We start from the raw sequence: 25,759 nt of genomic DNA on the forward strand, positions 1-25,759 counted from the left end.
GCTTCTGGGAGATAATCTCCTTTACCCGAACTTGAAGATCCGCTATGCTCAGAATTTAGCACAATGTTTTTCACACAGAAGGCATTCACTAAATAATTGACGGCTGAAGGAATAAACAAGCAAGAACAAGTGAATGGATGAATGAAAAATAGCAAACACAAGACACGGTGTTTTAGAAGATCATAGAGAAATTAGGAGTAATATACCAGTAATAAAAGATGCATTTCACCAGTTGGTTCTATATCCCTTCCAGGAACACATCCAGAATGGAGGCCACCCCAATGGATATTTGGTTGGTTGGAGGTTGAAGTCTCCAACCTTGAGTACACTTGTTCTTATATAGAATCCCTTATAACACTTCTTCATTGTATTCCAGTAGGCCAGCCTTGTAGAAAGTTCTTTGAAGCAACAAAAGGCCCTAGATACATATGTGTTGAGTGATTAAATAAAACACTATAATTTAAAAACCCTAAAAAAGTATTTTCAGCTCTTCATAACTGAAATTGTAATAACCTGCTTCATCATTTTCTATAATACATAATGCCATCCTCCAAAGCACAAATGAGTCATTAACTCATTCCCTTTTCAATATACAGACTCTAAATATTACTGACCACCTATTTCAAATCAATTCTAACATTTACTAATCATTTTTCCTTGGGTAGCTCCCGAAGCCAGACAAACTACACATTTCAAGTTGCAGAGTCAAAGCAAAATAGGTCACCATTTTTTAAGAGGGATGGCTACTGAGCTTTCAAATCAGACAGACAGAGTGACCTGATTGGCCGTGCTTCTGGAGAGCAGGAAGTTCTTGTAAGTTTATCAGTGAACCTCCAACATCACTATAATCACCACTATCATATCATGTTAAAATGAAAGGTACCTACCTCCCTTATCTCTACTAACTCTTCCTAAATGAATAAAAGGGTCATATATCCAATCCCACATGGTAAGAGAACAAACCTATTTGCTAGATTGAGCACATTCTCAAGCAGTGAAGAACCTGAATTGCCTCTTCCTGGCACAGTCCTCGGGTATATTGCTGTTGTCACAGAGCCCTGGTCCCTTGCCCCACTGAGAATTCAATGTCAATGAAGAACAGAGAACAGGGTATGTGTTTTTTCTTTGAACATTTGGCATCTAAAAATTGTACTCAAAATGAAACTTACAGTTATCTCTGTGTCTGGGGGGTTCTTGAAAACGAAGCACTGTCAGAATCATGAACAGGATGCATGGCCAGAAGAATTCAGCAAGGGAGAGGACCTGGAAAAACACAAAAGACAAAATGCTGAATCTGTTTCCAGGCATTGTAATAGTCCCTCTGCTTGAAGGATGGTGGACAGCCAGGCCAGGCTACTGTGATAGAAAGTCACTGATGCCACTATTTGTGAGTATGCTATGTCAGAAACATCAATAAACCAACATCAGAATGTATTGAATAACAACAAATTCACAAGATACAATGGTCTCATTGGCAACAATTTGCGAAGAAATTCCACTCTCCTTGATAGCTGGCCAAGGCAAGCACAGGTTCTTTTATTCCTATCTAAATTACCAAAATTAATATCAGATCACAAACTACACATCATAAATATATCTCTCTATTTATTGCAGAATGGCTACAATAGAGTTCTGAGTTCCAACAGAGTTCAAAGAATTTCAGACAGGCTTGAAGCAGAATCTGAGAGGGATGTGAAGAGTCCTCCCCATGAGGACTAGCATAAGGAACAAGGCATGCATGGTGGGGAGGCGGGTATCAGGGTCTCTGCCTGAGATGATCCTGCAGCTGCCCCCTTAGAGGCATGCTTTAGCATCAGTTGATCCACAGGAGAACAAGATACAGGACATTGGAGGCTGTAGAAATGAGAGGCAAGACTGGGTCCAGAGAGATGAGCCAATGGACAGATGGACAGCAACCACAGGAACAGTAGGGACTGAGACACACTGAAGACCCTAGGACAGGTGACAGTTCTCTGCCTACTGGTCCCTTGACATGCACAATGAGTTGTCAGGTTTGACAGGTTGATAGGGCCATCATGACTCCCATGTCCTTCTCTTTCCAGGGTCCAGCTGAGGGAGTTACCTTTTCCTCAGTCTGGTGTATCCAGGAAATTCTCAGGCCTGGTTTTCTTGACACAGCTTTAGTGTATTCCATGTATATTCTTACAACCTTGATTTGCTTTGATAAATTTATAGTGTGGCATCTTTCTGTGTTTAGATGCAGTTATTTATCAGACTGTGCCCTGTGGGTGGCAATGGACAGATGTTCTCTACGTCTTTGGCAAGGTGTGGAGTCATCTCACCTCTGCATTATATTCCTCTCTCTTTTTTCCCTCTAGACAAGGTCTCACTATGGAGTCCTGGCTGTCGTGGAACTCACTCTGTAGACCAGGCAGAGATCGAACTCAAAGAGATCCACCTGCCTCTGCCTCCCAAGTGCTGGGATTAAAGGTGTGTTCCGCTACACCTTGCACTGTAGTCTCAATCTCTCAGGACAGGACCCCACCCAAGAAGCCACTTTCACATAATACAAAGTAACTAAAGGCCAGGCACAAGCTGGTGGAAAAACTTTCTCCAGGATCTCTTGTGGGTGGGGCTTGAGAGAAGCTCTAGCTCATTGCCTTGAGATCCAAATCCGTAATGCCACCGGCTCATCTTTCTCCCCTGTCCTGGATTCTGTTCCTTTCCATTTCCAAGATTGTGTTTTTGTTTTTGTTTTTGTTTTTAGTTCAGAAATGTCATTAAAGAAGTAAAAGAAATAAATAACTTCAGCCCCATTTCCTATGCTCCAACAAATCAACTCCTTTTAGCTTTTCTCATCTCTTCAGCATATTCCTACAGGAGACAGCCACATTTCCTGGCCCCATCTGAGAACCCCACTTTCACTGCTGCACACCCCTCAGTCAAGCAGATACACCGGCTATAGGCCCATGCTTCTAAAGAGCAACACTGTGTGCTTAAATAGCTTATTCTTTGAATTACTTGGGGAAATTGGAGTAAACTCCTCAAGCTAAGGTAGTCAAATCTTTTGACACATTGAAGAACTGCCCAGGAGACTGCAGTAATATGGAGAGCCTGAACTACCTTTTCAGTGCCGGGACTTGAACCCAGGGCCTCATGCATGTGAGGCAAATGTGTTGCCACTGAGCTACACACAGCCCTGACCTTAGATTCTCAAAATTGAAATAAATGAACTGACAATGGAATTAGCAATTGATATGATAAAGATATAATCTTCAAGCCAATGTTAGTATGAATAATCTTTATTGATTTCCATCCATCTCATCTTTCCAATACACAACATGGGTAAGGCAGTAGACAAATTCACACCAAAAGCTGCCTAAACATCAGCAAACTGAAGTCCTCAGTCAGACACTGAAGAAAGTGTCTTACTAGTTCAGATTTCAAGTTCTGCTCCTTTGAACTGAAGTGAACTTGTGGTCTCTTTGGTTCCTTTATTCTTCAGCCTGCCATTATCATGTCCCTTTCATTGTAGGCTTGTCTGTGACATGCAGAGAGCAAATGTCAGTGTGACCAGGTAAGTGAGTGCACTCCCTGAGTCCAGCAGGGAGAACACAGGCTGAGTAGCATTGGAGTCCCTGGTGTAATTACAGAAGTGAAATCGCCCTTTGAAATGGATTCCAAGGAAGTGTTTGTGAGCCAGGAAACAGGACAAAAAGCTTCTGACCACCTGAGGTAACTCAATAGCTCGTGCTCCTGAGGAGAGAAGGGCTGCAGAGGCTTGTCTCAGGCTGAAGCACTTGCAGCTCACTGAGAGAGAAAGATCCAGAGCTCTGGCAGGAGCCTACCGGACTGTGAACACGACCAAAGCAGGTGAAAAAGTCACCATGAAGCCATTACTATGCACCCATCATTAATAGTACGCACTAACATATACTAGTCCTTGCTGATAGTTGTAATTAAAAATGACAACATTTAAGAGGCTGCAACTCATTGCACCATCCTGGTCATTTCATGTATCCATAGAACAATTCACTGCATGCTGGGGTAGGGAAGTCTGGGTAGGGTTCTGTACTTATAGATGTATATACATAGGCAACACAGAAACGTACCTCATGTTAAATATGCAATGAAGGAAAAACATTTTTCATTATTTTAATGACATATAGCAGTTTGTTTTTCTGTTTCTTTTGTGTTGTTTTTCTTTGTGTTTGTGTTTGTTTTGTTTTGTTTTTTGAGACAGGGTTTCTCTGTGTACCCTTGGCTGTCCTAGAACTAGCTCTGTATACCTGTATATCACAGAGATCCACCTGCCTCCCAAGCACTGTGATTAAACTGCCCAGTGTATCTAGCTTTTTAAGACAAAGTTATAAAGAAAAAAATGGCTTATACATTCAAGATCAACAGACTAATAGAACAAGTTGACATTATAAATAAATAAATAAATAAATAAATAAATAAATAAATGCATTTGTATGAAATTTCAAAAGTAAACTATAACACAATCATTGTCCCAAAAGGTAAATGGCCTTAGGTTTCTTAATTCACTTAAACATACATGTATATGTATATTACATAAGTATAACTAATGCTTCCAGACACAATTTTCCATATCAGCAATTAGAGATCTGCCTATTTCAAAGACTAGTTAATACTCTGTCAGATTATGTATCCATTGACCTATTGTAAGTGTTACAGCTCTGAGAGGAATGGTATCCTTGGCAGCAGAAGCCAAGAAATACCACAAAGTCACACTGCACAACAAACCTCACACAAGACATTTATTGGGAGGGGAAAACCCAGGAGGGTGGCTGCCACTGCTTCAGTGAGAAACAGCAGAGAACTGAGCAGAAGGCAGGGTTTATATAGCATTGGGGCAGGGGAGCTAGCCAGGGTGGAGATTTCCAGGGTGAGGATTGGTGGGATTTCAAGTCTAGAACTTGGGGCAAGCTTGGGGATTGGTGGGATTTCAAGCCCAGAGCTTGGGCTTTTTACTCTGTAAGGCAAGGGCTGGATCTAGCCATTAGGACAGTTAGACTGTTCTGTGGGTGGAACCTGGCAGTTGGAGGTCCTCAGGGGAATAGCCTGACCACTAGTATGCCTCAAGGGATTTACACCTACTTACAGAAAAGTGCCCGACTTTCTGCTTGGCAACCATGAGCTTTTTGTACTTCTACAGCTGATTTATGAGAGAACGTGGCTAAATGCAACCCCTGAGCCAAGGCGAACTTGGGTCTTACTCTGAATTTGAGTCTGAGTAGATAAAACTGTAATTCTCTCATTGAGAGTGAAACACAACCATGGCACGTTCCCATCACACCCCTACAATATAACTTTCGTTGATTCTTGGTAGTGTTTGGGATCATACTCAGGACCTCTTGCATGCTAGACAAGCTCTTCACCCCTGAACTATAGTTCTAGGCCAAGCTTTTAACTTCTGTCATAATTTTCACCCCTGAACTATAGTTCTAGGCCAAGCTTTTAACTTCTGTCATAATTTTAACAAAGTGATGTGCAAAAATACTTCCTTATATTACTAGGATGAAACAATGTTTTTAAGCACATAACAGTACCTTATCTGCTAATTCTCTGTTCTTTCAGGTGTCTGTTTCTCTATTAAATCATTCTTTTTTAACTACCTTGTAAATCATCATTTTTCTGGTTTTTAATTAAAAACTTCAACCCTCTCTTGGCCTCGGGTGATGCTGATAAATATTTCTCTATTTCATTTGCCACCTTTAGTTTTTTTTTTTAATTGATTGATTTGTTTTACATTCCAGCCACATTTTTCCCTGACTAGTTCACCCCTTGCAGCAATGAACAAGGGGTGGGGCTAGTTCTCCTGCTTTCACATCCTTGGGGGTCAGCTGTCCCACACCTACACTTTCAGGGCCAGCTCTACTGTGCTGTCCAGGCAAGGTGTAGGGACCACTCCACCGAGTGCTGTAGCTGATGAGAGGCAGGCACATCTCTCCCGCTCTTATGATCTTGGGGCTAGCTCTTCCTCAGGCATTCATGGGCAAGGTGGAGGGCACCTCTCCCCCACCCATGCTGCCACATGACAGATGACTATTGGGAACAGCTCTCCCATGTTCACAACTTTGGGGTTGGCTCACCCACACCTCTACCAACAGGGTCAGCTCTACTGTGCAGGTGCAGGGTCTATTTCCCCAAGTGCTGCAGATGGAAATGGGGAGGGTCATCTTGCTCATGTGTCACAGACAGGAAGGGGTGAGGGGTAAGGGGTTTATCTCTCCCCCACCCACACTTCTGCATGACAGACAAGTAGTATGGATAGCTCTCCCATGCTCACAACTTTGAGGCTGGCTCACTCACACCTCTGCCAACAGGTTTGGCTCCATTGTGCTGCCCAGTCAAGGAAAAAGGCCTGCTCCCCCAAGGGTTGCAGCTGTGCCACATTTTTTTTATCCATTCCTTGTTGAAGGGCATCTAGCTTGTTTCCAGGTTCTGGATATTACAAGTAAAGCTGCTATGAACATAGTTGAGCAAGTGTCCTTGTGGTATGATTGAGCATCCTTTGGGTATATGCTCAAGTGGTATAGCTGGGTCTTGTGGTAGATTGATTCCCAGTTTTCTGAGAAACTACCATATTGATTTCCAAAATGGCTGTTCAATTTGCACTTCCATGAGCAATGAAGGGGTATTCCCCTTGTTCCACATCCTCTCCAGTATGAGCTGTCACTTGTGTTTTTAATCTTAGCCATTATGACAGGTGTAAGATGGAATCTCAGAGTCATTTTGATTTGCAATTTCCCCAATGGCTAAGGATGTGGAAAAATTCTTTAAGTGTTTCTCAGCCATTTGAGATTCCTCTGTTGAGAATTCTGTTTAGATCTGTATCTCGTTTTTTATTGGAGTACTTGCTTTGTTGATATCTAGTTTTTTGTATATTTTGGAAATCAGCCCTCTGTCAGATGTGGGGTTAGTGAAGTTTTTTTCCCCATTCTATAGCCTGCTGGGGTTTTTTGTTTGTTTGTTTGTTTGTTTGTTTGTTTGTTTGTGTTTTTGATACAGGATCTCATATAGCCCAGCCTTGCCTGAAACACACTTTGTATTTGAGGCTAGGCTTGAACTGTTGACTTACTGCCTCTACCCAAGTACTGAGGTAACAGGCATGCCCATCTTACTCTCCTTTTTACTATTTAAATCTTTTGTGTAGACAACTCATTAGTTTAAAAAAATAGTATCTTTATTCTCTTTCCTAGATGAAAAGAAAACATGATTTAAGGAGTTTTGCCAAATAAATTCTGTCAACCATAACTACAAATATTATCAATGTAGTCTTGAGCCAATGACAAATTTCTAGTTACAAATGAAAATTACTGCAATGATTATAACTCTACATCTCCTGCGGAGGGTTCCTTCAAGGATCTTAGAATTCAGAAGGAAACCCAATTACACCTAAACAAATACTACTTCAGGGATTTTTTTTAGTTTACAAGTTGGTCAACTACCCTTTGCAAGAGTGTAAGTAAGAAGGATTTTCTGTGGTTCTGAATCTAAAATTACCCCAAGAAGAAAGGATCTCAGGAGACGCTGCATTCCGCTGAGTCACTGTCCCCTGTGCACCTGTGAATTGGCTCCTTTCATGTGGCTGTTTCTCTGTGGGGGTCAAAGTCCCCTCTTCGCATTTTCATGATTTTCTGCTCATGTGTCTCTATCCTAGACTCTCACTTGGCACTTCTAATCATACTCCTGTTGATAGGAATGCCTCCTGTCGCCCAGAGGACTGCTCTCTCCCTCCCAGGCTTTGAGCTCTCCCTTCTAAACACAAGTCATCTGGACCTAAGTGAAAAAAAAAAAAAAAAAAAAACCATCAGTGTCCAAAAGCACCAGGAGTGGGCACTGACACAGGCTCTGCTCTCAAGAAAAACAATCAGTCATCCGTTGAACCTATTAATGCTTGAAAAAGCATGGGTCACCTTTCCAATTAACCACAAAGCCCTCTGATCTTTTACCAGAGTCCCAGGAAGCTGATCCCACCAGGGGAAAGTGGAGAGTCCATTTAACACCTGACTTTCACGGCCCTTCTCTGTGACCTTCATGGGTGAGGAGATCCCTGTCTTATTCCCTATTCTTGTCACATTCCACCCCAAACACGAGCAGAGATTTTCCTTTTGCCCTGGGAAAGGATCCAGGAGCCCCCTTACAGTCTGAACACGCATAAATGATCTGGATAGGAAATACAGTGAAAGTTTCTTGCTCTAGACAAAATAAAAGGGGGGCCAGTGAAAAGGAAAAAGCTAGAGGGGGCGGGGAATTTTCTTTGTCTAATCCTCAGAAGAAAAGCACATAAACAAAGACCTACAAAATGACCAGTCCCAACCCAGTCCATATTCTCCAAAGCCATTGTGATGTATCTTCATTGTCTTCATAGCTCCCACGCTAACAGAGTGACATGCCAAAGGGGCCTCCTTAACCCTTCTTCTGACAGAGCACTTGGGAAAAGTGCTCTAGGGACTAACGACACAAGCCATGAGCATGAGCAGAAGGATGTGACTGTCACAGAAGCCTCCAAGGCTGCCCAATAGAAGATGAGAGGATGGGCAGGGCCTAGGATTCAGTAAGAGAGCTCTTGGCACTGGTCCCTGTGTTTGATCCCCAGCAGCACACACACAGCAAATGGAGGGCATCGCTGTACTGAATCCAAAGTTGGACACAGAGCCCAATTAATGTAACAAAGATTGTCTTTCATCTCAGATGAGCTCCCTCTTCAACTACACCCTCATCTCCACCATACCTCCTGTTACAAAAAAAAAAAAAAAAAAAAAACAGGAGACACAAGACATGATGATGGGGGGGGGGCAGTATAAAAGAAAACCAAACAAAAAACATTTAGAAAAGAAAATCATTGAAAAGAGACAAGAACAAACACAGAACCTTAGCTAGGCTGCCAAAGTGTGAGTCACATTCCTCAAAGGACATCAGCTATCTAGACACAATGCCGAGAGACAGGTAAGCCAAACACAAGCTAAAGAGAGCCAGGGAGCGTGATAAGAAATGAAATAAATGGAAGCATGTGTAAGCCCTTTGTAAGGAAGAATGACTTCATAAAAACAAGAGCTCAGAAAGATGAAAGATAAACAAAGTGAAAGCCCACTGAGCTAAAGGAAAGGAACAGAAGAAATCGTTGTGCACAGCTGACTTAGAAATCACAAAAAAATAGACACTAGTTACACAAGAATTCTTGAACACAGAGTTGGATGTAACAAGTGATCTTTTTAAAGTATTTTAAAGACAAAAAATATTAAAACAGAAAGAAACAACGACTATGCAATGTAAGAAATTAGCATCCCTCAGGGAAAGAATTCAAAATATCAAACCCAAAAACGCTCAAAGCTATGGAAGACTTCATCTAAAGATTAAAAGCCTCATTTTGTACTGTATTTCAGAAAATTAATCATTCTTGAACTGTGGATCGTGAACTTCAGGCTATTAATCAAAGATAAGGGAAGACATAAAAGAAGAAAACTTTAAGTTTTGGATGATGAAAGAGCAGCTTGAACAGTTGGGCAGAGCCAACCTTGAACATGCCCTCAAAACATTCTGTGTAAATGCCAATGTATTTATAGAATACAATGATCTTTTGGAAAGGCTTGCTTGCTTCCTTCCTGGAGGTGTACTCATGCTAAGGTGTGCATGTGGAGGTCAGAGGAGAACATGCAGGAGTCTGTTCTCCTTCAACATGTGGGTTCTGCGGCTCAAACTCAGATTATTGGGATTGGAAACAAGTGTCTGAACTCACTGAGCAATCTCACTGGTCCAGTATCAATAACACTCAGAGAGAAAGTAAGTGTGATTTTAAAAATCATATGTGGTATATAAAAATATGTACAATACCTAGCTAAAATTGTCCTGAAACAAAAACAAACACACACATGTTCTCATGTGTGTGTGTGTGTGTGTGTGTTCTCAGTGATTAGAGAACATAGATAATATAGAGACCAAGAACAATGGAGGGGGTAAAAGCTAGACAGTGAAATCCAGCCAACATGAAAATGGCTCGGAACTTAAAATCCAGTAATATCATTGCTGCTTTCAGTACTGCTGATTGGGAACAGCTGTGCATTGCTGGTGAGGTACCAGTTCCAAAGAGATGAAAAGTTTCCTCATTAGGAAAAACAGAAAATGTGATCCTTTTTAAATTATGCCTAAAGATTTTTCCAAGCAGATGAAAGATGTAAATCTACAGATAATATCAATGCTATAGGTGGTATAAGGAAAAAGGCAGGGAAAGCCATAAGGAGCAACCAGTAAGCAGCACCCCTCCATGGCTTCTGCTTCAATTCCTGCCTCTAAGTTCCTGCCTTGAGTTACTTCCCTGACTTCCCTCAGCGATGTTACCTGGAAGTGTAAAATGAAATAAACCTTTTCCCCCTCAAGTTGCTCTTGGTCATGGTGTTTATCAGAGCAACAGAATCCCTAACTAAGGAACATGTATGCACATGCATACACTACACACACACACACACACACACACACACACACACACACACACACACACCCAACACACACATAAACATGTGCACACCCACACAGACCCAAACTCACAGAAGACCTCAAGAAGAGTTCAACGGGGTAACCAGTCATCAAAAACTCACTCACTGATAACAAGAAGCCGACATGCAGCCAAGTCTCTTTAAACTGCTACAAGAGAGCAGCTTACTTGATTTAGAACAGTGTCATGGAGAAATCACTTCTCAAGAGCACATGAAAAGAGAACTGTAAGATAAACAGAAACCAGGTTTCCCATGGCCCAACACACTAAAGCAGCTTTCAAATCATGTGCTCGGATTCCAAACAATGCTGGGATGAAACTATTTGAAAGACAAGGACTTCAGTCTTTACTTTCAAATGATATTGACAGGTACCATTTAGGATGTGTGGAATTAGACTATAAAGAGGCAATGTGATGAAGAATGAGGAGATGAAATGTACATGCCAGGTAAATGATAAATTAATTAGTTAACAGCACACAAATAAGACAAGACACTCAGAAGAACACTACAAAAAAAAAAAAAAGAAGAACTTCAATATAAAAAACTTGAGCAATGTATAATAAAGACCAAGAATACACGTGTATACCTCATAGTCTAATACAGAACACTTGACAAAAGTAGGGGATGAAAATTCCAAATTTATCTTCATACAAGATTCCAGTAACGTGTCTTGCCATAATTATGTGTACTACCAGCAAGAGTCAATAAGAAAATACATTTTTAAACTATATTTAATCATCTGCCAGAAATACAGAACAGCTAAGGAGGAAAAAAAATGTGAAAACTAAAATACGTGTAATTTTATATGATATTGAATTTTATTAAAAGATACTGAGTATTTAAATAAGGAACAGATGAGCATTGCTAATCCATAAAAGTGTCATTGTTGTGAAGGTATCATTTCTGACCTCTGGGTTCAATGTAAACCACAGCCCCTCACAACAGAACAGCCATCAAGCTGTTGAATGGACCCCAACAAGTAAGTTGGTTGTGGTTTGCCTGTTGGCATACTCAATGAGCTTTTACTCAGATGTATCTAGTAGAATAAAGACCAAAAATAGTCAAGATCATTTACATCAACAGGTCAAAAGAATTCATCTTCTAACATGCCAAAGCTTGTATAAATTAATAGTAATTAAAACAACGTACTCTTCACTTAGCAACAGGCAAACTGCTCTGTGAGGGAAATACATTGCCCAGGAACAGAGCCGTACAGATCTGACATATTAAATTGGAAGAAGAAGAGCTGCCCGGTCAATGGGAGGACTTGCTATTCAACCACTGTACCGCATCATTTGTTTTCCTGAGTTAGGTTGGGAGACAGGTAGAGCGGAGGCCCCTGCCTGCCATGTAGGATATGGAACTAAATGGGAAAAATGATTTAAAAAAGGAACATGTGGAAGGAAACACGGGCTATCATATTGGTGTCAAGACACAAATTCCTTAAACTCTATATAAAAAATAAAGAATAAACCCTATTACAATACCATCAGTTTTCCTCCCTTTTTTCCTTTAATAAAATCTAATGTATCTAGGAACTGAAGAAATAGATTTTTTGTTTTGTTTGTGTTTTTTCAGTTTTGCTTTTATTTATTTATTTATTTTACATCCCAGCTGCAGTTTTCCCCTCCCTCCTCTCCTCCCAGTCCCTCCTCTGACCCTTCTTCCCCCAACCCCTTCACTGCTCCCCCACCTGTATTCCTTAGGAAATCTACTGAAAATAAATAATAGACTTGCTTGCTCATTAGTGAGCATGTATCATGTCAGGCACCATTGTAGGAGCTGGGGAAATAGTGAACAACATGGGTGGAGCCCCTGCTTCATAGAGGACAAATGGAACATCTCAAATTTAAAAACTTAAAAAAATTCAAAATGTCCCTCAATCTGGAAAATTCAAAGCAATGGCATGATGTCATCAGTGAAAAATGCGCACCATGAAACTTTGTTTCATGTATAAAACTATATTATAGTATAAAATTCCCTTCAGGCTGTGTGTAAAAAAATGTCCATGAAAGATGAATAAATTTTATGTTTAGATGGGATGTTAAGTTTTTCCCCCAAGGATCTCATTATAGATACATGAAAGTTATTCAAAACCTGGAAAATATCAGAAATCTGAAGCATCCCTGAGTCCCTGGGTATTTTGGATATATGATATTACACCTGCACCTGTGAAATGAAAGGAACCGGAATCAGGTTCTTTGGAGCATTTTGAGATGAAAACTTAGCCCATCTTTGGCTTCCTCCCACGATCCTGGGGCATTTCCAAGCAGTACAGATTCCTCAGGGTGACCAGTGGGATGGGCTTCACTGTATGAATTAACACCTTGGAAACCATGACAAAATTATTTTACTTGGTGTCCTTGAACTGACGCAGGATGTAACTGGTACAAAGTTTATGCCTGCAGAGTACATAAGTCAGCTTCCACCTCACTTGCACAAACCACCCTCCAGAAAGAGCCTAAGGCCATTGTAAATCCTCCAGTTAGCTCCTGCAGTATGTGGTTTGGGTTACAGTGGAAAACACAAAGGATAAAATCCTTTGGTATAAAAAAATAATGAATTAAGAAAGAAAACGGCCCCTTTGTGGCTGAAGCTTATCCCCAAGATCTCATTGGCTGAAGGGAGGGGAAATATCCTAAGTTTACACTATCAAGGAGGCTGAAGTAAAACACATAATTAGTTTGTTACCCTGGACTTTGAAAACAAAGACTTTGCGGTACACACAAAGTTCTATTGTGTCTGTTTGGGGCGGTTTGGGGCCTACTGATGCCAACCTCTCGGAAATAGGGACTTTTCCAGAAGTGTTCTCGGCCTTCGTTGCTGTTGCTTCAGAAAAGCCAATCCAGCACTCACACAGTGTAAGCAAGCAATGAGGGGGTCAGTACCAAATGCCACCTTAAGTTGCAGGAAATGTTGCTGCCCAGCAAGGACCTGGGACATCCCAAAAGCTCAGAGCCAAATCCCACTCAAGCCGAAACCACTTCCTCAAGAAAAACCCTTGCAAACCTTGATAGCTGAACACTGAGAAAAAAGGAAGTTGACAAGTCTTTCTCCCTCTTGCATTCTATTGAAAAACAATCATCTGTCTTCTGACATTCATTTATTCAACATTGACTTAGCACTGAACTTTGTCCAACATTGAACTATAACCTCTGGCATTAAAGAAGTGAACAAGAAACAATTTCTTCCCCCCATGTCTCAAAAAGGACAGAAAAATGCAGTAATGTACAGCCTGGGTAGAGAGGCCTTCTGGTGAGAATGTTCTAGAGACAAGGAAGCCATCTGCCTCCAGATCATAACTGGGTTTACTCTGACCAAGAGCTCATTATGAAACAAGAGTACAAGTTCTAGAATGTTCTCAAAAGTATTTCAATATTGTTCTAGTTGCAAAAAAAAAAAAAATTGAAACTGAGTTTGGGTCATTAGCAAATAGATATCATTTTCAGTGAAGCATTTTTAACCCTCCATTACTTTAGCCAGAGTTGGGATGTGTGAGCTACTAGGTGTAGGAGGTCACACATTTCCTGCCATAGCTGAGTCTAGTGAATGAAAGGCAGAAATTAGTAGCTGAAAGGGAGAAATTAGTATCCTAGACTTGGCAAAACAAGATATAAAGAGTAATGGGCTCAATTGACCAGAAGTTTAACTCGAAAGAGAGTGTAGGACTGTAACAATAAATCTGAATGTGTCAACAAAAGTAAGACATGGGGAATAAAAATTTATGTCTCTATAGATACCCTGAATTCTGTTAGCAATTAGCAACCTTATCCCTGGGCCCCAAGATATGTAACATTCTGCAGGTGAACCTTTCCTATATAAACCCTGTAAAGTGAGTGCTCGGGGCCTTCCCTCTTTTCACCTACTGCAAAGTGGTGTTGGGGAGGTCCCTGCCTGGGCCGGAATAAATGACACCTTTTGTTCTTACATTGGAAATAGGCTCTTTGGGGGGGGGGGGGCTCATGAACGGGCATTACTTTAGCAGATGGGAGGTCCATAGAAAGAGAAGAAGATGGCATATGATATACAAACTAAATCTGAATAGCAAAACTAAAGAACAGACAACAAAGCAGAGAAATACATGTATGTAATTGCCAGACCAGAAAGAAAGTTGGCAGACTTTTCATGTAAATGAAAATAGATCTGGAGCAAAATCCAACCTTGTACAAAAACCCTCAAAATGGAAAACTAAATAAACCATATTATACCACTGTAGATGGAAAAAATTACAAATACAAACCACACAGGGCAGCAAGAATTCAACGCTGGCTGGGTCAACCCATATCACGTAACCTGTGCATTCATTCCTACTGGAAAGAAGTGGGTCTGCAGACAGTACAAACCAGAACAGAAAATTAATCCAAGTTCCTTTCTGGTTCAGCTGTGTTTCTATTAAGCAAAGTTACTTAAAGCATGCCAAACATATAGGTAACAACATATATCAAAGGGCTAGAGAGATGGCTCACTGGCTAAAAGCACTTACTGCTCCTATAAAGGGCCTGAGTTTGGTTCCTAGCACCTGCGTCTGGTGGCTCACAATCTCCTATAACTTGTAACTCCAGTTTCAGGAATTTGATGCCCTCTTCTGGTTTCTGAGGGCACTACACTCACATGCACATATACACACACAGATACATATACATACATGGAAGTAAAATAGTAAAAGCAAATCTTAAAATGTATGTTTGGCATACATATATAATTGAAATACATGTAAAGCATGTATATTATATATATATATATATATGTGTGTGTGTGTGTGTGTGTGTGTGTGCATAGACATATACATACCTGTGTATATACATACATATATATTCATATGCATATATGAGGAACATGCTAGGATATCAAGATGCCCTTGGAAACAAGGATGCCTCCTCACAACAGAACTCATAAGACTGGTCTCTCAGCTCTCCCTCTGATGGAGCATGCCAGTGTGTACTGTGGATACAGAGCTCGAGGCTACGGTAGAGACACAAGCAAGGCTATGCTTTGGTAATGCTACTAGCAGCTCCTGACAGCTCATCAGGTGGAGACCACCAACTCCAACCCCGGCAACTCATCATGTGGAGACCACCAACTCCAACCCTGACAGTTCATCAGGTGGAGACCACCAGCTCCAACCCTGGCAGCTCATCAGGTGGAGACCACCAACTCCAACCCTGGCAGCTCATCAGATGGAGACCACCAGCTCCAACCCCGGCAGCTCATCAGATAGAGACCACCAGCTCCAACCCCGGCATACATAAGAAAGAGTCTACTGGCCCTTGTTGCTTGGGGGCATTCTGTCCTACTGCACCCACTTCAGTCACCATCACATAAACTCTGTAAGACTGTATTCAGTGCTGTTTACCGGAAGAGTCAGCAAGGGCCTGCCTGAGTTCTGCTTCAGAGAGATCCAGGCCTCCCAATGCAGGCCCTGCTACTTCCGCTGGTCTGTGCCAACAATGGGCATGTCCCCTCCCTGGCCTCAGCCTCCTGAATCCATGAAATGGGAAGAAGAGCTGTGAGGAAGGGTATCCAGAGCTAAAGTTCACGATCAGCTTGGAGAGATAAGACACAGGGATGCCGTAGGGTTGGTTCTAGGTAGTGTGACAAACGAGCAGGTAACAGCTGCCAGTGCAGAGGGAACTGCTTTCATCCAGTGTGAGCACTGGCCACTCACTGACTTCGACCTCGGGCCTTTTGCTTCAGCTCCTTTGAGCCATGTTCAGCCACAACTCCCTAACTCAGTGACTGTGCTCAGTGCCTTCTGCCGCTTCCCCCTTGTTCCACAGGAGTACTAATCTCCTGCCGAGGAGCACCAGAGCACACAGGTCCACCTGTCCCGATAGCTCCAGACTCTAGTCTAAGGACAACACATGCTAGTGAGGCATTCAAACCAGACAGTGTTTCTATACTCCCTGGGACAGGCCTCAGTGCCTGGCACAGGACTGCTACAGCCAGAGCCCCACAGAAACTCCAGGCCTACCCGGGGATGTAGCACACACTTACGATGCAAGCATGAGTAGAGTTGAGGCTGGAGAATCAGGAATTCAAGGCCAGCTGGGGCTACAGAGTGAGACCTCTTCTCTCAACGCAACAATAGAAATGGGCCTGTCTATGCCAAAGTCCACAATTACAGCAAAGAAACCCCATGCATTCGAGGGGCCTTTGTTCCGTTCTACAGAAGCCGCCATTCTACATAAAAGAGACCTAGCCTCTTGGTGAACTTAGCATTTTCTCTCCACGGTCCTGGACAACTTCAACGAGAATATCATAGAGAGGAGGGTCTGTTTGTTTTCATTTCTTTTTCCTCCTGGTAAACAATCAAACGGGGAAGTAATGAATCCAGACATTTCCCATTCCTTTGGAAGGCTGAAGGCTCTTACTCTCAGGCCGGACCCAAAGGACACCTACAGGGGACCCAAACTGCCTGAGACCCTGTCCTCCTGCAGGCATTTCCTCATTGCCCTTCAAAGTGTTTGGTTTGTTTCTTTGTCTCCAACCCCACCACAGTCAGTAGCTTTGTATTTACTTGTGCTTTGAGCAAGGGGATGGGAGGAAAATACAGCCAAGTCAAAGGATTAAAAGCAAATTAAGGTCAATCAGAATTGAAAGGGCCCTCTGATCCCTTGATTATGAATAGAAGAAAGGCAAACAAGCTCAGTACATGCCAGCTCTCAGCTCTAAAACCACAAAGCATGTTTGCTCCTCGGTAATTGGATTTCTACGTTGCCTTTCCCAGGTCACTGAGACACACCCAGATGACCTGTAGTAGCCTCACAATGGCCCAACAGTTTCCTTCCCAGGGTCTGGAACAGGTGTATTATAGCAGCCAACAGCATCAGGCCACACCAGAACCCCCCCTCTAAGCACTTGTTAGTGGTCATCTTATCTATCCCACAGACACCAGATTATTCCCCAGATGTGTAAACAGAATTCAGTCAGAGTGTCACTGAATGTATGAGTGTAGCTGGCTAAGATGCTGCCTATGGGGCTTAATTATAGAAAGTGAACAACTTCTCCATGACTGCTGGGTACCAGGAGAATAATGCACAGGCAAATGAACTGCTCTAGGGACCCCTCATCTCTCAGCCCAGTCTTACTCAGCAACGCCTGCCTCTGGAGCTCTTCTAGGGCAGCAGGCTGCTGGGAGGCAAAGCAGAAAGATCTGAGGGCTGTCAGCAGTTGCCCTTCAGGCGCTTCTGACTGACTGAGCCACAAGAATGTGTTGAGCCTGGAGAACTTGTGGATTCTGATAACTACAAGTATGTCCCAGAGAGTAGGCCTGGCCATTGACACTTTTGCTATGGTGACCTAAGCAAAAATCATCTAATCAACATCTACACCAACTCCTAGACAGTGTTGGACAAAAACCATCAGAGGGATCTAAGCAGGGTCAGACCACTGGTCATGTACCCACGTCACATGGCTCAGGCCTTTCCATGAGAGGATTCTGAGAGCCGGACAAAGCCAATTGATACCTGGGACTTTCGATGAAAGGTTGAGAACAGCCACCATGTGAATCCTTGGGGCATACCCTCCGCAGAAAGTTCAGCGGAGTTTGCCCCATCTGTCCATTCAAATACAGCACAGCTATTTGAGAAATCACTGAGTCATGGTTGGTTACCTTTAAACTGTTCCACATTGTCAGTCAGAAGTTAGCAAGAATCAAAGCCATTGGACTTCTCTGTCATCCCAGACCCATCGGGAAAGCCCAAAACTTGGGAGGGGAGGGGTGTTGTACTTCTCTTCATGGTGACTGGAAATTTAAGCAGATTCTTAAGGAAGCAATGTTCTTTGTTTTTGTTTGAATTTTGAGACAGCTTCTCCTCAAGCGACACAGGTTGGCCTTGGACTCTCTATGCCACTGTTCCTGGAGAGAAGTTGAGCTCTAAAAAGCAAACATCTTTCCTTTGACCCAAATGAGTCAAGTAGAGCATTTCTTGGTGTGGAGTGGTGGTACCTGAGGATTACAGTTGAGCTGTTTAGAAGTCCTAAACCACCCCAGGTTTGGCTTTATCTCCTGAGGCAACAGTTGAACTAACAAAGGTGGAGCCCCAGCCTCAGCCAGGCTATCATTGGCTCTGTACGAGTTCCCTGCTGCTCCTGGGGTGAAGTCCTTAACCCCCTAGCACTTCACAGTCTGGTTTTACTTGGTAACAGGACCACTGGACACACAGTTTGTTAAAACACACAGGGATGATGATGAAAACAGACACAGAAAGGGCCATGGCCACACCACTCCTCAGAGAAGCTAGCCTGCTCATACCTGAGCCTTGGGTTTCCAGACTCCAACTGTGAAACAACACATTTCTCTTTACAGCACTTTGTGTATAGTATTTTGTTATAGTGGCCTAAGCAGACTCATATATGTCCCATGGGTAAGCACAAATTTTGCCTAACTAACCTGCAGGGAAACTAAAAAGTCTCTCTTGATGGGGAAGATCTTACCAAGTATGGGGGCAAAACAAAACTACTAATTCAGAGAATATTGGTTTCAGCAGCAGTGACCCTTAAATGCTGCTATTCTTTTAAGCCACTTATAGGTCAGTTCACTTGAAGTATACCCAATGTCTGCTAATATTACTTTTGAACATTTGAACTTTTGAGGTACTTTCCAATAAAAAGGTATTCTGAGGTATTAAAAGATACACAACTCTAGCATCTTGTCAGGACAGTCCTTCAGATCACATTTTTTTAACCAACCAAACTAAGAGTTCAGACACTTGACCAATGACCTCCTGGTTTCTGCTAACGAAACATTAAGTCAAATATATTTGGCAGGAAACCATTGAATTCTAACTTCTAACTCCACAGAAATAGTAACAAGAATAGAGTCAGCCCTAAGATAATGCTCCACTTCTGGGTCTTATATCTATAATTGTTTCCAGTTTTAGAAAAAATGCAGAAACTGAGGTCAGCAAGTTGGGTTTTTTGTTTTGTTTCGTTTTGTTTTCCAAAGAACGTTATGCATCAAACCAAGTCAGGTTTGAGCATTGGAACTCAGAGATGGATAAAAATCTCAAATAAGTGTGAGATTATTTTTTATAAAACAAAACCACAGATAAAATGCCAGAGGTTTAAGCCAATGAAATCTGAAAGCCTGTTTCCTTCCATATGAAAGAGAAACAGTATTTTTTTTAAGGTTGTTTTAAGTGTTAGAGCCTGAAGTGGATACTGGCTGAGATTCAGCCTGTTTGGGCTGGACTAGTTGGGAGCTTTTTAATGGTAGTGGATTTGAACCTGACCATGTGTTGAGCATAAAAGCTGTTATACTGGTACTCTGAGAATGTTGTGGACTTCTTCCAAGCCATGCCTGAAAGAAGAACATGGTGGGTCCCAGGTGGAGCTCCAGGAGTCCAATCAATGAGAGGAGGGATTCTATGAGCAAGAGATATCATTGAGACCATGATTGGAAAAATTACAGAGACAACTATCCAAACTAGTGGAGACACGTGAACTGTGGACCAATAACTGAGGAGCCCCAATGGTACTGGACTAGGTCCTCTGGGTAAGTGAGACAGTTGTTTACTTTGAACTGTTTAGGGGGACCCCAGGCAGTGAGAATGGAACCTGACCCTAGTGCATGAGCAGGCTTTTTGGAGCCTAGTGCCTATTGTGGGACACTTTGCACAGCCTTGGTGCAGGGAGTCTTGGACCTGCCTCAACTGAGTGTACCAGGCTCTGCTGACTCCCCATGGGAGACCTTGCCTTGGAGGAGGTGGGAATGGGGAGTGGGTTGGGGAGAGAGCTGGGGAGTGGGAGGGGGAGGACAGGGAAATCTATGGTTGGTATGTAAAAGGAATAGAAAATCTCTTAATTAAAAAAAAAAAGAGGACCATGGAAAAGAAACCCTAACTCTTGTCTGTATCTGACAGAAAATATTTGTGGTATCCCTATGGCCTTTTGAACCAACAACACTGAGAATTATGTGTGAGAAGGGTCTGGAGTCCAGAGTATATGTCACTGGATTCTGTACTGAAGAGTACAGAGCAGAAGAACATTTCCAATACAGTTTTGTCCTTGGCTGCCTATAGTTGAGAATTAACTGCAGGTTTTTAAAACTACAATGTCTGTATTAGTCAGCTCTCTGTTACTATAACAAAGTAACTAGTGTAATCATATTATAAAAAGAAAAGTTAATTTGGCCCACAGTCATAGAGTTCTGGTCTATGATTAGTTGACCCCATTGTTTCAGGCCTATAGTGACACCATGCATCATGGAAGGAATTTGCTGTGGAGAAAAACCACTATAACCATAAGCCAGGGAACAAACAAAGAGAAAAGACCCGGGTTCCATAATGCCCTCAGCTGCATGCCTGCTATGACCTAATAACCTCTCTTTAGGGTCCAGCACTTAAAGGTGCCATAACTCTCCATAGCAGCATCCTACAGACCTCCTCCTCATGAGATTTTACAGAACATTCAAGATCCAACATGCTATCCATGTATATATACCACATGACACTTCAATCCCCCACTGCTAGCCAAAGTCTTCAAACTCAAACAGCTGTGTTAGCTTTCATTACCTGATGAATGAGTAGGATCTCCTCCAGTGGAGGCATCAGGGGAGAGGTTAGCAGTCACCAGAGAACAGGAATCAGGATGCATGAGATTTGACAGCAGCGACCCCAAGAAAGATCAAGGGTCAGTTTGGGCAATGGTGTCATCCATAGTAAACAGGGTGGGCTTAGCCACACTCGACCACATCAAAGCAGAGGAGATTTAAAAATAAATTTTAAAAAGATAGAATTATGACACTACCAAAAAGCAGCACTGGTGAATATTTACTATCTCATCACTGTGACAAAATCCCTGAGGAAAGCAATTTAAGAAAGCATTCATTTTGGCTTACAGTTTTGGAGAAATCGTCTACAGTGGCAGGGAAGGCAGAGTCAATCAGGAGGCAGCTGAACACATTGTAACCACAGTCAGGAAGTAGAAAGTGGTGGATATTTATATCCATTTCTCACTTTTTCCTTCTTATTCAATCCAAGACCCCAGTCCATGGAGCCACGCCTTTACAATGAGATTTCCCACTTTAGTTATCTTAATCTAGATAACCTCGCACAGATATGTCCAGAAATGTGTTTCCATGGTAATTCTAAATCCCTTCAAGTTGACAATCATGATTAGCCATCATGCATGGCTAATAGTATTCTTATTTCATTTTTAAAGTCATAAGTAATGAATTTGGTTGCTGTATAGTTAGGATAAGTCAAAGACAAATATATAAATTCATGCATAAAACCCTAGCTCATAGATCCTGGTTATAACAGTGTTGATGAGCTTGGTCAGAATCTATCCATGTCCATGGACACTTCTGAGGACAGCAACCACTTCTATCATTCTTCCCGGTCCAGGAAACCTACTCCAGGAAATTAATCAAAAACTAAAACAAAAATAAAAACAAAACGCTCCCAAGAGGTTGTACCTGAGTCTGAACAGATGGTTCAGTTAGTAAAGTGCTTTCTGTGACAACATCAAAACCTGAGTCTGTACCTCACCAGCATCCACATATAAAAGGGAGAAAAGCCTGGCATAGTGGCTTACACCTGGAATTCTACCACAGGGATGTAGGGACAGGAGCATCCCCAGAGCTCAATGGCCAGCTAGTCCAGAATCAGTGAGCTCCAGGTATGAGACCCTGTGTGAAAAACTAAGGTGCAGAATATTAAAGACACTGATGTCAGTCTCTAACACACACATACACACACACACACACACACACACACACACACACCACATGAACAGAAACACATGCAAAATGTGCCTTCATGCACCAAGGACATGGTCAAATAGTTATGTGATTCGCCTGGGAAATAAAGCCACTGGATAGGAAGACCATACATCAACTTGTAAAACGTTAGGCTTCAATGGTTAGTAAAAAAGGGGAAGGAAGTCTATGATATTAACAACAAAAATATTTGAATTACATATGCCAAGAAAGCAAGCACATGAATCATCAAAATGGAATTTCATGTGATTTAAAATTGTTTCCTTATTCCTATAATAATGCTTATGCAATAAATAAAAACTCAAGTAATAAAATGAGTGGTGTTAATGTAAATATAAAACTAGACTTCTCATAAGCAATTATCCAAAACAGAATCTTAACCATCTATAAGGATGAGTATTATCTACCCATTATCTTGTTTTAATTTTTCTCTGTAATATCCATAACAAAATGACCTTCAAGAGAACAATAGGGGCTGGATAGGTGGCTCAGTCATTAAAAGTGTTTATTGCTCTTCCAGAAAACTCAAAGTCAGTTCCCAGCACCCAGAAAGGTTGGCTCACAACTGCCTACAATATCAACTCCAAGCAACTGATACTCTCTTCAGACCTACATTCATATGTACATATCCACAGATAGACACATAATTTAAAAGTTAAGTAGCTAAGTATGGTGGCACACACCTTTAATCTCAGCACTTGAGAGGCAGAGGCAAGTGGATCTCTGAGTTCTAGGCTGGCCTGGTCTATATTGTGAGTTCTAGGACAGCCAGGGCTATATAGAAAGACCAAAACTGAAAACAAACAAACAAAAAGAAAAAGAGAAAAAAGCCTTTAAATTTAAATAAAAGATTTACAATCATCAAATAACCAAATGAAGGGGTTTTTAAGTACATGTAAAACAGACAAAACTTCTTTTCTCATATAAATAATACCAAGTTCTTATTCACTAAATAAATGTTTATTTGAGACTGTTTTTTCACTCAGATTGTTTGTCCCCATCTGTGACAACACTCTATTTCCATAATATAAAAAACAGAATTTACAAATCATCCTTGGAGGAGAGGAAGCTAGGAAAACTGGGTCAATTTAAAGACATTCACCCAGAGGGGCCTGCCCTCAATATTTCCACTGTAATTTGACTAGGAGATGTGAACATATTACCATCCTATTGCCTCTGAGGTTCCCCTCTGACCTGTTTTGGTCCTGCAAGCTGGAAGCCTAGCGCTCTCTTCCCCTCTCTTCCTCACAGAGCCCACGGCTCATGTCCTAGACGACCAAGGCACTAGTTTCTTTCATACTGTGCTGTGATAAGAATCTCCCCCACTCATCTGAGGGGCTCTGTGGTGAGCACATCAAGTACACTAACCGTTCTGGCCATCTCCCCGGGAGGAAATCAACTAAGATACCTGTATGAGTCAATTGGTAAATGTCAGAGCCAGCTCAGAAAGTACCACACTCCACCACTAAGGAGCGAGGGAGTCAAGATACCACCCATCACTCCACCACTACTAGGCTATTGAAGTTAATGAAATCACATACACAAAAGGAAAAGAACAATGTGTTTGTGGGAAGCCAGTTTCCTCTGGAACACTGTTTTGTGGGAAGATGGGTGTAGATCCCACAATTTACATGTTAATGAAATCCACTGTTCATCAAAGGAAAACCGCACTGGCCGAGAATAACACATTCACAGTTCATCAGAAGCATGTGTCTCACTTGCTCATCTCTGATGTCAGACCTTTTGTGCAATCAAATTCTCAACTAGGTTCTTCTGATCCTTGTGTCTCAGGACAGAGAAACTGTCCTTTAAACATTTGCTTTATCTTGAGAAAAAGGGGAGGATACTCGGCTGAAGGAGTCAGCCAAATGAAATTCAGTTGTCATGACAGGCAGGTCCACTCACTGCTGAAATGGACATTTCTAGTGCTGAGGCTTACTCAGAAGCAACAGGGATAAAAGACTGTTCATCATAACCATACTTCTGAGAGGTTTTTTTGTTTTGTTTTGTTTTGTTTTTTCAGCTGAGATGTCTGTACAGGTTTGGTTTGCATAACTCCAACCTGCTCAGGAAAGCCTAGCTGCTACAAACTGAATACAGTTCTGAAAAAAAAAAAAAAAAAAGATGTGAATTAAGACTAAGACAGGACATCATAGATTAACACTGAGGGCTGTATGGTATGGAGGAAATTTATTTTCTTAGACCTCAGGTTTAAACTCAGCATCAGCATCCATAATATTGTATTTATGCATTAAACATTTCTGATGCCTTGTTTCTTAAGTCAGAGGGCTTGCAATTCAGTTTTTGTAACAAAAGTCCCAAGTGCCAATTCTTCAAGCTGTACTTGTCACTTTATTTCTAAGTTATCCTTTTTTCTGACAGGTTATATTCAGCAATAGAATGTCCGTGAGAGTTCAGCCTGTAGGATAGGTTCTGATGGAAAATAACTGCCTTCCGGGCCCCTCATGGATGTTGGCACCTTCCAAGAAGCAGGGTAGGCCAGGTCAGACCCTGGTCTCTACCCATTCCTCCCTCCCAAAGCCCTCCGGAAAGCCAGGACACTTACTGGGTGCCGCAGTCTGCAAAGCCAGTTCTTCCAGAACAGGGCTTGGAACTGGCGTCCAGCGTGCCCCATGCTGGCTGCTCCCTGCTGGCTTCAGGAAGTCAGCTTGCAGGGTCACTGCTTATATCTGCCGGCCTTCCGCAGAGGCATGTGGTCTATTAGCCAATTCTAACAAAAGTGAGTGATGCAAGGGAGATTATTGGTGACTTGAATAAGGCAGGCATCAGATGTCTCCTGGTGTTCTGCCTCCGCTGAGAAATCTATCTTTTCACTAGTTGGGTGGTGCAGGCGAGGTCTGGGCTGTAAGCAGCTGCCCTAGGGGCCCTTCCTGGACATAAACAAGGAGCATGTCCATCATTTCCCAGACCCCACACAAGGGCACGTGCAGGAAAGACAAGGGCCACGTTTTCCACTGACTTCCCTTTCTCCTGATGTAAGTGGTTGAACTCCGTTGGTCTCCTCTTTTCCTATAATGTCAGGTGTCACATTCATTTGCCAAGATATTTACATTTTGGTATTCCCCCAGCAGACGCTTGGGAAAGAAAAGGGTCTGGGGTCTGGCTGTCGCTCATTTTGCCACCGTACCCCTACTGCACACTCTACCCTCAATCCCTGCCTACCAGGAGGGATAGGGTGTAATTTTCAGAGTTCAAGCAAAGAGTGAGCTGCTCACAGGAGGAAAGTACAAGCATAGGAGGACACCATAAGCCTAGGGTTATTCCCGAACCCCATATGATCCCTGCACCCTTGTGGTGACTATTCCCTTTCCCTCTCTCTGCTCCGCCCCTCCTTCCCTGCACCTGCTCTGTGTATGCGTGCCTTTGGAAGTCAGAAGTCAACCATGGATGCCCTTTCTCAGGAGTGTCGTCCACTTTATTTTTGAGACAAAGCCTTTCATTAGCCTAGAGCTCAGGCATTGTGCTAGATGGACTAGTTCATAAGCCTCAAGGATCTGCCTGTCACTGCCTCCACAGTGCTGGGATTACAAATTTG

General features: G+C 42.3%; 1 protein-coding gene across 1 annotated transcript in view; it reads right to left on the reverse strand.

The window, feature by feature from the left end:
• The window catches only part of Abca13 (ATP binding cassette subfamily A member 13), a 428,395-nt gene extending 403,557 nt beyond the window's left edge, over window positions 1-24,838 (reverse strand). The window contains exons 1-2 of the mRNA XM_036201460.1: window positions 24,770-24,838; window positions 1,170-1,263 (exon numbers count right to left, since the gene is read on the reverse strand). Of these exons, the coding sequence (XP_036057353.1) occupies window positions 1,170-1,263; window positions 24,770-24,838 (163 nt within the window). The remainder of the gene's footprint in view (window positions 1-1,169; window positions 1,264-24,769) is intronic.
• Window positions 24,839-25,759: the final 921 nt, after the last annotated feature.

This window comes from Onychomys torridus, chromosome 10 (assembly GCF_903995425.1).
Source record: "Onychomys torridus chromosome 10, mOncTor1.1, whole genome shotgun sequence".
Taxonomy (NCBI): Eukaryota; Metazoa; Chordata; class Mammalia; order Rodentia; family Cricetidae; genus Onychomys; species Onychomys torridus.